The sequence below is a fragment of the Oryx dammah genome, unplaced genomic scaffold, assembly GCF_014754425.2.
Source record: "Oryx dammah isolate SB20612 unplaced genomic scaffold, SCBI_Odam_1.1 HiC_scaffold_24, whole genome shotgun sequence".
NCBI lineage: Eukaryota > Metazoa > Chordata > Mammalia > Artiodactyla > Bovidae > Oryx > Oryx dammah.
Genome location: NW_024070208.1, coordinates 35,771,596 through 35,788,263, shown reverse-complemented (window position 1 = coordinate 35,788,263; position 16,668 = coordinate 35,771,596). Strand labels below are relative to the sequence as shown.

General features: G+C 38.3%; 1 protein-coding gene across 3 annotated transcripts in view; it reads left to right on the top strand.

The window, feature by feature from the left end:
* IFT88 (intraflagellar transport 88) overlaps nucleotides 1–16,668 on the top strand; it is a 62,416-nt gene that overhangs the window by 12,260 nt on the left and 33,488 nt on the right. Inside the window, exons 4-11 of one of the 3 annotated variants that reach the window (XM_040266808.1) lie at nucleotides 5,365–5,421; nucleotides 6,510–6,563; nucleotides 7,181–7,244; nucleotides 7,911–7,980; nucleotides 12,288–12,378; nucleotides 13,701–13,805; nucleotides 15,023–15,125; nucleotides 15,513–15,627. In XM_040266808.1, coding sequence (XP_040122742.1) covers nucleotides 5,365–5,421; nucleotides 6,510–6,563; nucleotides 7,181–7,244; nucleotides 7,911–7,980; nucleotides 12,288–12,378; nucleotides 13,701–13,805; nucleotides 15,023–15,125; nucleotides 15,513–15,627 — 659 coding nt within the window. The remainder of the gene's footprint in view (nucleotides 1–5,364; nucleotides 5,422–6,509; nucleotides 6,564–7,180; nucleotides 7,245–7,910; nucleotides 7,981–12,287; nucleotides 12,379–13,700; nucleotides 13,806–15,022; nucleotides 15,126–15,512; nucleotides 15,628–16,668) is intronic. The other 2 variants (XM_040266809.1, XM_040266810.1) reach the window with 2 other exon arrangements.

Below are 16,668 nucleotides of genomic sequence, written 5' to 3'. Positions count from 1 at the left end.
TTCCTAGCAGTTTTATAGTCTTTTAGGTTTTAGGTCTTATGTTTGGGCCTTTAATCTACTTTGAGTTCATTTTTAAATGCTCTATAAGATTAACGGTCCAGTTTCCTTGTTTTGCGTGAGAATATCCGGTATTCTCAGTGCCATTTGGGAGAGACTGACCTTCCCCCTTGTGTGGTCTTGACACCCTTGTTGAAAGTCATTCCTTCCAGCACCACATTGTTTCCAGTGCAGTAGTGTTGTAACATGTTTTGAAATCAGCAGATAGGAATCCCCCAACTTAGATCTTTTTCAAAATTTTTCGGCTCTCCAGGGTCTCTTAAGATTCCAAATGAGTTTTAGGTTGGATTTTTCCATTTCTTCAAAAAAAGACATTGGGATTTTGGTAGAGATTACATTGAATCTGTGCGTTGCTTTGAGTAATATAGATATCTTTTTTTGAAGTAATTTATTTATATTTGGCTGTGCTGGGTCTTTGTGGCTGCACATGCACTTTCTCTAGTTGCAGTGTGTGGGCTTCTCGTTGTGGCTTCTCTTGTGGAGTGTGGGCTCTAGGGCGTGCGGGCTTCAGTAGTTGTGGCTCATGGGCTTAGCTGCCCCGAGGAATGTGGGTTCTTCCCTGACCAAGGATTGAACCCGTGTCCCCGATTCTTTTTTTTAATCCAGAATATATTTTGAAAACTTTTACACTGATACCAAAGCCAGGCAAAGACACTACAAGAAATATCCTTTATGAATACTAACCTAGAAATCCTGAACAAAATATAAGCAAACCAAAGCAGCATATTATAAGGGTTGCACACTATGACAAAGTGGGATTTATTCCTGAAATTTGAGAATGGATTACAGACAAAAATTAATCAATGTGATATGTCACCTTAATAGAATGAAGGGAAAAAAACCCCAAATCATCTCAATTGATGCAATAAAAGAACTTGACAAAATTCCACATCCTTTCACAATAAGAACATGTAATGAACTAGAAATAGAAGGAAACTCACTATGATGAAGGCTATATAAGAAAATCTCACTGCTAACAACATATTTGGTGGTAAAAGACCAAAAGCTTTTCCCCTAGAATTAGGAATAATGCCCACTTTTGCCACTTCCAATCAGTTATAGGGTGGGTGTATTCTTAACCACTGGACCACCAGGGAAGTTCAATATAGATATCCTAACAATATAAAGTTTTATAGCCTTGAATACAGGATGTCTTTCCATTTATTTCTTTTTCAGTTTCTTATAGCAATGTTTTATAGTTTACAGTATATCCAGTAAGTTAATTTTAAAGTAATATAGATCAAAGAATTTTTATGCTCTTGAGAATATAAATATTATTATTTATGTAAGACACTGGAATATGTTTACCCAAAACATTATTTTTTAAAAATTTGTCTAATTTTTAATGTTATGTAAATATTGATCTTTGAAAACACTGGTGCTTAAGTTGCAAATTACACCTCCCTTGAATTAATGACTGTCTGCTAACTAATCCTCCACCAGTACATACATGGCTAGAGTGATTGTTTTCAGTGTTATTAGTAAAGTTTTTATATGTCACACAGAGAATAGACTTCTGCCTTCCACAGTGCATGAACTCTACTGAGAGTCTTTTGTAGTTGAAAATAAACAAGGTTGGCACTAGGTAAAGTGAGAAGTACAGAAAGTTCTATGCCTAGTGTTCTGCCCACCCATGGCTCCAGAGCAGTGGTTCTCAGTGCCCACTTGCCCACCTGCCCTGGCACATGTTTGCCCTGGAGATATTTTTATTTCTCATAATTTGGACCAGTGCCTAGCATCTCGGAGGCAGCAGGCCACCCCACAGTAAGTTACCTAAAAGAGGCCGGCAGTGCCAGGTCGACAGGCTGTTAGGGAGTGAATGCCCTGCTGTAGATGGTGTGTCCCCCCACCTGCCCTCCCTCACTCTGTTAGGGCCTCTTCCCTCCCACCATACTTAACTGTTCCTCAATAATGAAAGGTCTACATTAAACCACTTCCGGTGGGAGGGACCTTGCCTGTCACATTTGTGGGGTTCCTTCCTTGAAGTTAGAGAGCACAGCGGTCCATGGGACTATCCTCACTTCTAATTCCAGCTGCAGGCACCTTCAGCATGTGTAATTTTCTGAAAAGACTCAGAGAACTCACTGAAAGCTATTATACTTAACGGTTTATTTCAGGAGAATGATACAGGTTAAATCTGCTGAGAGAAGAGAGACCTGGGGCAGAGTCTGGGAGGTCAGACATGGGGGTTCTGGTTGTCTTTTCCCTGTGGAGCCCTGGGTGGCTTTAACCCCCTCGACCCTTCTGTGTGGTGATGGTACTTGTAGAGCCAGCAAGGAGGCCCTCCCATGACTCTGATGTCCACAGTGTTAATGGGGCTCCATCACATACTGTCCTTGTGGCTGCCCATTAGTCTCTAGCCCTCCATGGAGGTTCAAGCTAATATATCTGGGGGTTAGACTGTCTGGTGGCCAAAGCCCCCCAGGGAAACAGGGATGTATCAGGCAGGACATTACAGGGGCATACAGATCACCTCCCTGTAGTGAAGGGCAAAGCCAGTGCTCTCTTTGGGTGAAGTCAATTCTTGACTACACATTCCATAAGCTGTATTTTAATTTTAAGGTTACCTTCATTATGGAAAGGAAAACTATAGATTAAGTTCTTGCACTTGGCCAATGACAAGACTGTAACCTTTTTGAAGAGGTAAACTGTCTTATTTATTGATCTTTTCTTTGTTTGCTGTGGGTACTCCACAGATCACAACTTAGTGAATAAGTTAAAGTCTTCAGTTTAGTGATTTGATGTATCAACAAGTGATAATGTCTCCAAGCTTTCCCTTCATTGATGTTCAGAAATGACTTTAGAGACTCTCATGTTATAAACAGGAAACAAGGCTGGGAGGAGAGGTCTCACAGTTACCCGTAACCAGGACAGAGAGTAGGTCTGCACCCCTTTGAATGATATTGTCATCACATCCTACTTACTGTATTAAATGGGAAAAATCTGTGCAACTTTTATAGGAGAGGCATTGGGCTCATTTAAGAGGGATAAAATTCCAGCTAGCTCCAGAGAAGAGTAAAGTGGACACAAATAGAAATTACAAGGCATATTGTAATTTGTGTTGTAAAAAGAGTATAAATTGCTCTGGGATCACAAAGATAAGTTCTTTATTCCTCGTTGGGACAGTCGGGAGATAAATGTACAGTTGAATATTTAAGGATGTGTGCAGTTAAGATCAGCCTTGAGGTATGTGAGGAAAGGCTTTGTGGGTGAGGGTGCAGGGTGAGTAAGGAGCGAGGAGACACAGGATCCAGTGCCAAGAGTAAAAACCAGAAGAACAGATCTAGTCATTAGTGAGTGATTAAAAAGAAAAATAGTCTCTTTCCTTCAGTTTGTTCTCACAGAAAAGTTTTGCTAGGACCCACATCCTTCCTTTTTATGTTTTTCCAAGACCTGTTATCTGTCAGTTTGGTCAAGTTTGTTAATGATTTTGTTCAAATGTTCAGTATTTTTATTGATTTTTTTTGGGAGGGTACGTAGGAATTGAAGTTCTATTATTATCAATGAGAAAAATAGATCATGCAATATGATTGTGAATTTCTTTGTTTAGGTTTTTGTTTTATATATTTGTAGCAAAAACATTTAGAATTGTTATATTGTTGAGTCTTTTATTGCTATGAAATGTCCTTGTAGCTCTAGTAGTGCTGTGTGTCTGTTTCGTCAGGTGTTAGTACATTGCTGTAGCTACCAGGTTCTCTTTTGTCTAGTGTTTGCATTGTATGTCTTCCCCATTTTTTCACTTCCAGCTTTCTCAGATCTTTGTATTTGAGATATATTTCTTAGAGAAATATTTTTTACTAGCAACATGAATAGAATTCTGTTTTTTTTTAATATTGTCAGATAATCTTATTCTTTTAGTGAAGTATTTCATCTACTTACATTTAATGAAATTGGTTTCATTTGTTGTCTTAGTATTTGCTTTGTTTTTTCCTTCCTTCTTTATGTTTTATTTCTCTCCTTTCTTATCTTTTTTTGTTTGATTTTTATTACATTTCTCCCTCTGTTATCTTGGGAGTTTACATTCCTTGACCATTCTTTTGGTGTTTTTGTAAAGATTAAAATACTCATCTTTTAACTTACCAAAGTCTAGTATAATTTAATATTTTACTATTTTCTGGACAATGCCAAATTTTTACATTATTTTCAGTTCTAGGATTTCCACTTATCCATTTTTCGTAGTTTTCAGTTCTGTACTGAAATTGTCAATCTTGTCTTTTGATTCACTGAACATGTTGAGCATGCTGGTCAGAGCCTGTGTTTGATGTTGTTTCCATCATATGATTCCCCTTCTGCGTGTCTTTCCATTTTGTTTCTCTTGGATTTTGATTAGGGACTCTTGCTCCTGTGTGTTTGGTTGTTGTAGACTGAATGCCAGACATTGTAAATGAAACATTTTAGAGATAATTTAAGGCATGTGTCTGTGCTGTCTGGAATGATAACCACTAGCCATGTTGCAGCTATTTACATCTAAATCATTAAAAAGTAAGTAAAAATTTAAAATCCAGATGCTGCTGCCTGAGCCACATTTCAGATTATCAAGAGCCACATTTCAGATGCTCAACAGCCACGAGACTGCCTTATCAGGGCAGGTATCTTTTATTGGAGAGAATTTACTTTTGTGTATGGCTGTAGAGATGCTTAGAACAGTGAATCACCTCAACCCAGTTGAATGTGAAATGTTTCTAAATTGGGCTCAGGTCTTACATGGGCTGATTGACCTTCCAGTCTGAGTGAAGCCTTGTGAGGTCACAGTTTGAAGTTTGGAGGAGTCCCAGGGCTACCTCCTCGGCAGACCCCCTCTAGGGTTTGTGTTCAGCCCGGTATGTCTGTGAAAAGCTCCATGGTCAACTATGACTACAATTTTGTGATCAACATGCTTTGTATCTTTATTTCAGAGATGAGAACATTTATGTTCAGAGAGGTAAAGTAAACACAGCAAGTAGAGGGAGAGCTGAGATTCAAACCCAGGGTCCCTGACTCCAGATTCAGTGTCTGTTGTTAGACCCAGTGTCTGGTGGTGATAATCATGCAGAATTAATGGTAGGTGTGTCCATTGGAGACTCCTGTATCCCACTGACCCACAGGTCACTCTAAAGTCCCTTTTCTCCTTTCAGATGAGTTCCAGAATAGACCTTCTCAATACTTAAAATACTCCAGCTCCTTAATATTTAGAATAATTTAAAAATTATTCTAAATGTTATATAAATATTTCCCTACTGATAAGTCTGTATTTTCCATTTCTTTTCCAGTTTTCTATTATATAACTTAATCTGAATTCTATTAACTATTTTTTTTTTCCTCCCTAAGATAACTGCTAAAATACCAAGCACAGCAGTTTCTAGACCCGTAGCTACTGGATATGGGGTATGTTTTCTTAAGCTGAAGATATGAAGATACCTTTTCTCATATATAAGTTCACTTTAGGCAGTTTTAAATAAGTCTGGCTACCTTTCAGCTCGTGATCCAGATGTATTTTCCATTTTGAATAGTGATGAATGTTATAAATTGTTGATAAATAGCTTTGAATATTCTAGTCATTTTGGTTGTAAATAAAACAAAATGTTTTGCTATCTTTTCCTGTCTGTAAACATTGTGTTTGTTGATTGACTTTTCATTTTCTATATCATATAACCAAGTGTCATGTGTATTACATTCGTATATTTTCTGTGAAGTTAGTGTTATATAAATGTAATGTTTATAATTTCTAAAAATTTACTAAGAATACATGAAAAAATAAAATTGAAAAATTTCAGAGGCATATATAATTGGGTCTTGCTTTTATTTGAGATCTTTGGAGGAAAGATGCTATGTAAAAATCCATAAAACCTTTTAAATCTTGCCCAAATTACAAATAGTTTGGATGTTTTCACTTATGCTAAATAGTAGAGAAATGGGAAAAAAATGAAGGAATGAGATGAAATAGCATTTCCTGGTCTTTCTGATAATATTTCTTAGGGATCGTAAAGATGGCTTCAGAACCTAGAGTCCTGGGCACTGGCCTTCCAGTTGTCCCCTTCCTGTGGACAGAGAGTGGCCTTAACGTTGCATAACAGTGTATCGTGGGAAACATCCATTTATTAATCAGTCAGAGCAGATATCACTCATGAATTTTGTTTTGGTGATGTTTCTGAACAAGAGTCAACGAACTTTTCTGTGAAGAGCCGGGAGGTTTAGGCTCTGGGAGACCCAGTTGTGCATCTGTGGAGAGGCAGCCAGAGACAGCATGCAGACGAAGGGAGTGTGGCTCTGTCCCATATAAGGGCCAAGGGATGTAGTTTGCTGATGCCTGTTTTAGAGTTTTATTGTTTGATCCTATGTCCTCGGGAGATAAAAGGTTTACTTGCCAGTAGAATGAAGGAAAGAAAGTTATAAAGAAACTTTTATAGCTTGGTTTATAAAATTAAGTGTAGAAGTTTTTTGGAATCATTTTAACTTAGTTTTTTGTTCACTAGTCCAAGACCTCCCTGGTGTCGTCAATGGGAAGACCGATGACAGGGGCTATTCAGGTATCCCCATGTGTGGGTTTGCATCTTGGGCCTTTCTTGTGACTTAGTATATTATTACCCCAAATTTTTTTTTAAAGATATTACTTGCATAGTGACCTTGATTCTTTAAACTGTGAGTTGATATTTGAACTGCTTAAAATCTTTGGTGGCAGTCTCTGGATTTATCACTGTTTACTCAGGTCTCAAGTGAGATCCCACAGGGGGATGGACATAGGCCTTCTAGTTTGTCTGTAGGATGGACTCTGGGGCCTGGTTCTCCTGTGCTGTCATTTCCAGCGGTTTCTATGGTTTCTCTCATAGGCCTACAGGAGACCAGCCCAAAGTAGGGAGTAACCAGCTACTAAGCTATATAAGGTACTACTGAAAACCCAAAAGAGTGTTTTTCTTTTCAAACTGGCAGTAAGTCCAGTTCAATTGAAGAATTGAAATTTTATAGGACAAAGGAAAAGTTCAGACAGGTTGACACGTGAGGAGGCAAAAGTGAGGAACAGTAGGGAGGAATTATAAACCTCTGTTCAAGACTGGGGCTTTAATAAGATGTGTGTCATGTGCAGAACTGTAAATAAGAGGTAGATCACATGTAAGAACACTTTTTAAATGATTCTTGTTCTCTTAAGGATGGAGTTACTAGACCCATGACAGCAGTGAGAGCCGCTGGCTTTACCAAGGGAGCTTTGAGAGGTTTGTTACATTATTTCAGCTATTAATTTTTTTTCAAATCTTTTAATTTTTAAACTGTTTTTGTATGTTTAAATATATTACCATTTTAAATAAAACTTAACATGTCATTGATTATTTTAGGGTTAGGGTCAGGAAAGGAAAAGGGTTGTGGGAGTGTTCTGTGTCCCAGTTGAGGTGTAGTCACGCTGCATGTCATGTCAGATCATGCCACGCTGCACACTGAAAATTTGTCTGTGAGTTAGAGCTAAAGAATCAAAGATGAAAATAGTATTTAAATGGATGATAAGTTAAGTAATAATTTTAAAATAAAACTTCTGTGACAAAATTAATGTTTATGATACCAATAATGAAAATTTAAAAACCACTACCAGGTTATTAATCCCATGATTGACAGTTTGGAATTCATAACAGGGATAGATTACTGTGGGGAGAAATAAGTACTGAGTAGTTATTTTTGTTTTTACATGGTAATGCAGTTTTATTTACATGGTTTTATGTATGTTAAAAATCTTACCAGTTTCTCGATATAAAGAATACTCATGTAAGCATAAAAAAGGTCCATTCCATTTAATAAATAGGTGAATTAGACAGCGTGTGCAGGGTTTCACAGTTCCTCCGATTGTGTGGATGCACATTGAACGTGACCTCTTGACTGCTGTGTCCCAGGCTCTGCGTTTGACCCCCTTGGACAGTCATGGGGCCCGGCACCAGCCCTGGAGGCCAGGAGTGAAGACAGGTATGCAAGTTCTGTTCTGCTTTCCTGTGGTGGTTGCATGTCTTCAGTTTTTACTTCTCAAATACATAATCCTTACATATTTTGAAAGTTTGTGTCAGCAGAATAGTAATCAAAGCATTGTCCTAGCGTCTAGGAGGAGACTCACATCTAAGAAAGGCAGCCCCATGTATCTGTGCAGTTTTACTGGAGCACATTGAAGGCATGTCTCATTTTTATGGGTGCCAGTATTGATTCTCTTGAAGGCCAAATGTGGTTGTGTGTGTAATAGATATTCTTATTTTAAAAGCATACTTCAAAGAAAAAAAATTAAGAAAATTTATGTTTGTTACATTGATATTGAGAAATTTAATTTTTTATAGTATTAGTTTCATGCTACTGGAGAATAGCTAAAAGCTACGGCATAAATTCAGCTGTGTAGCATGTACTGATACCTGAGCACTGTGAATCTATACATTTTACAAATAACAGCAGCCAGTGCTCACAGTGTGCTCACTCTTGGCTTTTCTCAAGGACTTCCTGTCCTCATGATTCCAAGAGGGTCATGGGAGTCTGGAACCTTCATGTAGTCGTTAACACCTAGGCTCAGAAGATGCCCAGTCTCGGGTCCTCTTTGAGAAGCAAAGGCCTTTCTGGGAGACATCTGCCCCGGGAAGACGTGTCTTTGTTTCTTATTGGCCAGAGTCTCAGCACAGGTGTCTGATGGAACCAGATGATTGGCTGGGGAGGGAGACTCTTCTGTAGCCTGGCTTCCGAGCACAGGGTGGCGGGTGGGTGCAGGTACCTATGAGGGCGTCCCACAGGGTCTGCACACAGGGTTCATTCTCCTGGCGTCTGGTGGGGATGGGGCGGTTACTGCCACTGTCTTCATGGAGTTCTCTTACAGATTTTTAGCTTTAAATTTTTATATTGACATTTTAGGCTTAAAAGTAACACTCTGTAAGTACTGTTTAAAGATATTTGTTAGAGTGTTTCAGACAACTTGAAAATAGAATTCTGTACTTAAATTCTGAACTTTCTAACTTTTACAAAGCCACCATCTATTGTATTCATTTACTCAGAGTTTTGCAGATCTCTATAATAAAATTTGTTGCCTTAATCCCAGGTTTTACTGAAGAATATGATTTTATAGACCTAATTTGTTCCTGTATTCTTTTTAAAAGTCTGTTTGAAGAGAATTAGGAGAATCGATGTTTATTCTGACGTATTTGTAGTAGAAATTTGTTCAGGCAGTGATGTACATACAGAGTGTTGTGGTACTTTGTTGGATGAAAGTGGTAATGAAACAACCCTGATGCTGGTTTAAAATGTGATTGGTTTGGGGATACTTTGTGTGCTGCTGATGGAGTCAAGATTTTTTAAACTTCTTTACCTTGTTATAAGTCTCTGTGGGGAGTTGCCTGTTGTGGTCCAGTAATTAGGACTCCAGGCTTTTACTAACGTGGTCGGAGTTCCACCCTTGGTTATCCCACAAGCTGTGCTCCTTGGCCAAAAAAACCCAACTCTGGTATCAATTTGGTAGGGTATCAATTTGGTAGTAAATCATAATAATTTTTCTCTCTTTTGTGGGGGCTTCAGTTATTCCACCATTGATAAAGTTTTCATTTGCCATAGGCTCCACTTCCCTTCAGGTATGGTATTAACAATATGATAACATGGGCCCTAGAGTTACCTTATTTGTGTTCAAACCTTGGCTCTGTAACTTACCAGCTGTATGATCTCAGGCATAATACTTAGCTTTCTTTCTTTTTTTGGGCCTCTCCACACCACTTATTGGCAAAGTAATGTCTCTGCTTTTTAATATGCTGTCTAGGTTGGTCATAACTTTCCTTCCAAGGAGTAAGCATCTTTTAATTTCTTGGCTGCAATCACCATCTGCAGTGATTTTGGAGCCCCCCAAAATAAAGTCTGACACTGTTTCCACTGTTTCCCCATCTATTTCCCATGAAGTGATGGGACCAGATGCCATGATCTTAGTTTTCTGAATGTTGAGCTTTAAGCCAACTTTTTCACTCTCCTCTTTATCTCCTTTTTCACATCTCTTCTTCATCTCCTTTTTCGCATCTCCTCTTTCACTTTCATCAAGAGGCTTTTTAGTTCCTCTTGACTTTCTGCCCTAAGGGTGGTATCATCTGCATATCTGAGGTTATTGATATTTCTCCCAGCAATCTTGATTCCAGCTTGTGCTTCTTCAGCCCAGCATTTCTCATGATGTACTCTGCACATAAGTTAAATAAGCAGGGTGACAGTATACAGCCTTGACGTACTCCTTTTCCTATTTGGAACCAGCCTGTTGTTCCATGTCCAGTTCTAACTGTTGCTTCCTGACCTGCATACAGATTTCTCAAGAGGCAGGTCAGGTGGTCTGGTATTCTCATCTCCTTTAGAATTTTCCACAGTTTATTGTGATCCACACAGTCAAAGGCTTTGGCATAGTCAATAAAGCAGAAATAGATGTTTTTCTGGAACTCTCTTCCTTTTTTGATGATCCAGTGGATATTGGCAATTTGATCTCTGGTTCCTCTGCCTTTTCTAAAACCAGCTTGAACATCTGGAAGTTCATGGTTCACATATTGCTGAAGCCTGGCTTGGAGAATTTTGAGCATTACTTTACTAGCGTGTGAGATGAGTGCAATTGTGCAGTAGTTTGAGCATTCTTTAGCATTGCCTTTCTTTGGTATTGGAATGAAAACTGACCTTTTCCAGTCCTGTGGCCACTGCTGAGTTTTCCAAATTTGCTGGCATATTGAATGCAGCACTTTCACAGCATCCTCTTCCAGGATTTAAAATAGTTCAACTGGAATTCCATCACCTCTACTAGCTTTGTTCTTAGTGATGCTTTCTAAGGCCCACTTGACTTCACATTCCAGGATGTCTGGCTCTAGGTGAGTGATCACACCATTGTGATTATCTGGGTCATGAAGATCATTTTTGTATAGTTCTTCTGTGTCTTCTTGCCACCTCTTCTTAATATCTTCTGCTTCTGTTAGGTCCATACCATTTCTGTCCTTTATCGAGCCCATCTTTGCATGAAATGTTCCCATGGTATCTCTAATTTTCTTGAAGAGATCTCTAGTCTTTCCCATTCCGTTGTTTTCCTGTTTCTTTGCATTGATCACTGAGGAAGGCTTTCTTATCTCTCCTTGCTATTCTTTGGAATTCTGCATTCAGATGCTTATATCTTTCGTTTTCTCCTTTGCTTTCCACTTCTCTTCTTTTCACAGCTATTTGTAAGACCTCCCCAGACAGCCATTTTGCTTTTTTGCATTTTTTTTCCATGGGGATGGTCTTGATCCCTGTCTCCTGTACAATGTCAGGAACCTCAGTCCATAGTTCATCAGGCACTCTATCTATCAGATTTAGTCCCTTAAATCTATTTCTCACTTCTACTGTATAATCATAAGGGATTTGATTTAGGTCATACCTGAATGGTCTAGTGGTTTTCCCTACTTTCTTCAATTTAAGTCTGAATTTGGCAATAAGGAGTTCATGATCTGAGCCACAGTCAGCTCCTGGTCTTGTTTTTGCTGACTTAAAGGATATCCAACCAGTCCATTCTAAAGGAGATCAGTCCTGGGTGTTCTTTGGAAGGAATGATGCTAAAGCTGAAACTCCAGTACTTTGGCCACCTCACATGAAGAGTTGACTCATTGGAAAAGACTCTGATGCTGGGAGGGATTGGGGGCAGGAGGAAAAGGGGACAACAGAGGATGAGATGGCTGGATGGCATCACTGACTCAATGGACGTGAGTTTGGGTGAACTCTGGGAGTTGGTGATGGACAGGGAGGCCTGGCGTGCTGCAATTCATGGGGTTGCAAAGAGTCGGACACGACTGAGCGACTGAACTGAACTGAACTGAACACCACTTGTGGGATCTCAGTTCCCCAACCATAGATTGAACCTGAGCCTCCTGCAGTGGAAGTGTGCAGAGTCCTAACCACTGGACTGCCAGTACTTAACTTTGTAAACCTCAGTTTCCCTGTCAGTTAAATGAAATTATGATAGTAACTGTATCAAATGTTTTTATGAAGATTAAGTGACATAATTAGGGTAAAGCATTTAGCTCAAAATTAAATTACACTTATGCTGAAAAAGTGTTAGCTATATTTACTATTATTATGAATATATATTGTGGTTATTAAAAACAGTGGTACATTTATTGTTCATTGCCATTTATGTATTTGTCTTATCTGTGACCTACTTTTAAAGTTAATGAGCACATGATGGACTATGTTAAAAGTAAGTTAAATTTAATATATATTATTAGTGATTGAATGATTCAGAATATACTTGGTTTTTTCTTTAACAGTCCAGAAGAAAAGATCAGACAATTAGAGAAGAAAGTAAATGAGTTGGTAGAGGAAAGCTGTATTGCTAACAGTTGTGGAGACTTAAAATTGGTAAGTCCATAAACTGATTAAGATTCAAGATGATGAAGTGTGTGAGTATGTGTCTACTTTTGTGTATGCACCCATACATGCACACAGCTAGATAAATATTTTCATTTTGCTGTGGACTGGCCTTGGAGTTTTCACTGAAATAATTATTTTGAGAGCCTACAGTTTTAACTCTGCTTCATAAACTCTGATGTCAAAACAGTTGGCTTATTTTGTAATTTTTCTCATTGGTCATTTAACGAGGAGAGAAAATTCTGATGTATCAGTTGACTAAATTTTTCAGCCTGGTCGATTACTGGATTGATGCACAGCCTGCTGAAGGCAGAGCTACTGTGATCCATAAAAAAAAGTACTAAGGGCTTTTTTTCTTATTTAAGCCTCACTGCCCTAAAATATTTTGTCCTAAGTAAAACTACAAACTCGTGGTTTGCTTTTTGGGAATCCAACTCTGTGGCTTTTTTTTTTAATTAATTTTTTTTCTCTTAGATGCTTTGTTCACATTACTTTGATCATCACACCACATAAATACAGTTTCTGTGACTTAATTATCAGATTAAGGCATTAATGGGACTGGTCAGTCTCTCCGTGGAAATCAGTTAAAGGTTCTTAATGTTCTGAGTAAGATCTTAGTGAAACTGAGGATCTGTTGTCCTATTAGGTAGCAGTTATCCGTGGCTTATCTATACTTTGAGCATCCCAGAAACCAAACAAACTCACCTAATTCCTTTCTCATGCGATTGAATTAAAACACCAAAGATTCAGGAGCTGAAAGGAAAAAAGAAGTAGAGAGGCATGCAGTGAAAGTTTTAGTCGCTCAGTCATGTCGGATTCTTTGTGACCCCATGGACTATAGCCGGCCAGGCTTCTCTATCCATGGAATTCTCCAGGCAAGAATACTGAAGTGGGTTGCCATTTCCTCCTCCAGGGGATCTTCCCAACCCAGGGATTGAACTCAGGTCTCCTGCATTGTAGGCAGATTCTTTATTGGCTGGGCCACCAGGGAAGCCCTGACGGTGGTAGGTCAGACATGTAGGTAGGCATGGTTAGACCTAAAGGTGGTAGGAGGAGAGGTGATGAGAAACTCAGTGTGGGCAGGTATGGTCCAGGTATTAGCCCCCACCCTGTGCTTCCCCTTCTTTCCCAGAGAAGACACATGGACTTTCCATGAGGAATGAGAGCTCACGGTTAGACAGAGAGGAAGGGAGTTATAGTAGGAGCGCTCAGAGCACCCAGGAAGTAGGGGTAATGCAGCTACAGGCGCCTCTGATGCACCAAGAGCTATGTGAGTTTGTGAAGGAGTTGACACCATATACACTTGGTTTCAGGCCTTGGAAAAGGCAAAAGATGCAGGCAGAAAGGAGAGAGTCCTGGTGAGGCAACGAGAACAAGTTACAAGGCCAGAGAACATCAACTTGGATTTAACTTACTCAGTAAGTACAAAATGCCTGTTGAATACGGATATTTTGGGGAGAATTATAGATTCTAGAAGTCTTTTTTCTTTCTTGTTTTCTCTTTACTGGACTTAAGGTGCCTAGAATTAGGTTAATAATGCTCTTCAGTTAATGGGACCACTCTCATCTTTGGTCTGTACAGTGATCTTCTTTAATTTAGTCATTTTTAATAATGCAGTAAATACTAGTAAACCTTCCAGCTAAGGACTCTTGAAGATTACTAATATTTGGGCTCTATTCAGTGTGCTTACCGTGACAAGATTCCTTTTGTTTTGTTTTGTTTTGAGGTATAATTGTGATTCAATGCTCTGTTAATTTCAGGTATTCAACTTGATATTTGTATATATTATGAAATGATCACCACAATAAGTCTAGTGAACATCCGTCAACAACATAGTTAGATAATAAGATTTGAACGTGGACATTTTTGTCTGTGATCTTAGAGAGCTTCAAACTAGATTAATAAGACAGTGTCCTGTGAGGATAGTAGGGGAAAAAAAAATCAGCTAATTTCTAGCAAAATTTATTCAATTCTGAAAAGACACTTCTTTCATATATATAGTGATGTTTAAAAGGATGCATTTTCAGTAGGAGAAGTCTTCATATGCTAAACAAGTGGAAAAAAAGGGACATTGAAACTTAGAGGAAGAAGAATTTAGACGTTTACTATTTATAGTTAATATTTTTAGATTCCATGGAATCTTTAGATTTGGGAATGATTTACAATGATCATCTTTTTCCTCTAGGAACATACTTTACTATAGCTCAATTATTTAAATTATAAATTTGCATATAGAGCAGCAGTACTCTACAAATTAAGGTTTAAGATATTTCCACATAATGTTTATGTTTTCAAAGAGAATTTGGTCCACTATCTTCCTTACTCTTTTTATTACCAGCAATACTAACAATACACATATACGCTTTGTGGGTCTTCCTGAGATTAAAGGATAGCAAATCCATTGACTAGAAAGAATACATGGAAAATTAGGTGGAATTTAGAGGATAGCTCCACCTGTCCTAATGTTCTGGTTCATGCTGGAATGCAAGATACTCTCTGTGGACTTCATTTCTTAATGGTTTGGGAGTCTTGATAGAGGCAACTAACATTGTTATAGTATTTTAATCTCTAGAAAGATAGGCAAAAGGGACCTAAGATGATCATTATATGTTTCTTTGCAATATTTTTTCCTTAGGTTCTTTTCAACTTGGCCAGTCAGTATTCAGCTAATGAGATGTATGCTGAAGCACTAAATACGTATCAAGTTATAGTGAAAAATAAGATGTTTAGCAATGCAGGTAGGTGTGTGTAGTTAGTTTTTCTGATAAGTATAGTTCTTTTGTAGTGTTAATTTACAGTTTCTTCAGTTATTCTTATGAAATGATGTGTACTCTAAGCAAGTTAAATTTATAGTGTCCTGCTTAAAGGATATAAAAATTCACACAAATACAAATGAAAAAAAATAGTTGGTATGAGACATATTGCCTAATAGTAAATGAAAACTATGTTCTGTATCACAAGTAGAATTAGCCATAGCAACCCCATGGAACATGCTTTCCCTTGTAGACTTTATCCACAAGAGATTGTTGTTTATATTTAGCATTTATACTGTATACTTTTTGGTCTCATAGAAAAAGTAAAAGAAATCGGATATTATATATTCATTAATTTTTTTTTTAAATTAGGACGGTTGAAAGTGAATATGGGAAATATTTATTTAAAGCAAAGAAATTATTCCAAAGCCATTAAATTCTACCGAATGGCCTTAGATCAAATTCCAAGTGTCCATAAAGAAATGAGGTAAGTTTGTAAAATTTGTCATTCTTCAGAAACAAAGTCACTCTTCTGACATGTTGCCAGTGGACTGAGTGCTTTGTGGTATGTGTACATGAGAGGTGTTAGATTTTTCTTATAGCTGTAGTATTTTGGTCTGACCCTTGCATGCATTTGTATGATGGAAGCTAAAGGTTAAAGGCATGATATGTGATCAGTTGGAATAAAACTAAGCTAATGGGCCTATATAGGAAATAACCCTCCAGGCCATTAGCACTGTAATACACCAAATCAGACAGCAGTTGTTTAGAACATAGCCGACTCCAGAGTGCGAGACTGGATACTTAATTCCTTACATTCTTACTGGAGCTCAAGGAGGAAATAGTGAAGGAAGGGTTACTGTTGACTCTTAGAAGAGGTGGGCAGGGGAGGTGCTGGGGTATTTCCTATTATAATATTTTAAGAGCAGAAACAGTAAGTTATCTTAGTCTGGTAATAACTAAGGGAACATAGGTTTCTAGGATATTTACTGTTCATAATTTCTCCTGGGCACAGTGCAATTCCCTTGAGAAAGTTAATTTATTTGTAAATGCCACTTTTCGCAAACATTTGCTTTCGAATTATGCAAGATATCTCACTATCATCAGCAGTTATCTAACTTATAGAACATAGTGCCCTTGAGGTACTTTTAACCCAGCTGAGACCAAGAATTTAAACATTTTAGAAAAAGATAGTATTATATAGTATATGGTACGTACTTAACAATGCACAGTCAAGAGGTAGAATGGTAATTCAGTTCAGTTCAGTTCACTTCAGTCGCTCAGTCGTGTATGACTCTTTACGACACCATGAACCACAGCACACCAGGCCTCCCTGTCCATCACCAGCTCCCGGAGTCCACCCAAACCCATGTCCATTGAGTCAGTGATGCCATCCAACCATCTCATCCTCTGTTGTCCCCTTCTCCTGCCCTCATCTTTCCCAGCATCAGGGTCTTTTCCAGTGAGTCAGCTCTTCGCATCAGGTGGCCAGAGTATTGGAGTTTCAGCTTCAACATCAGTCCTTCCA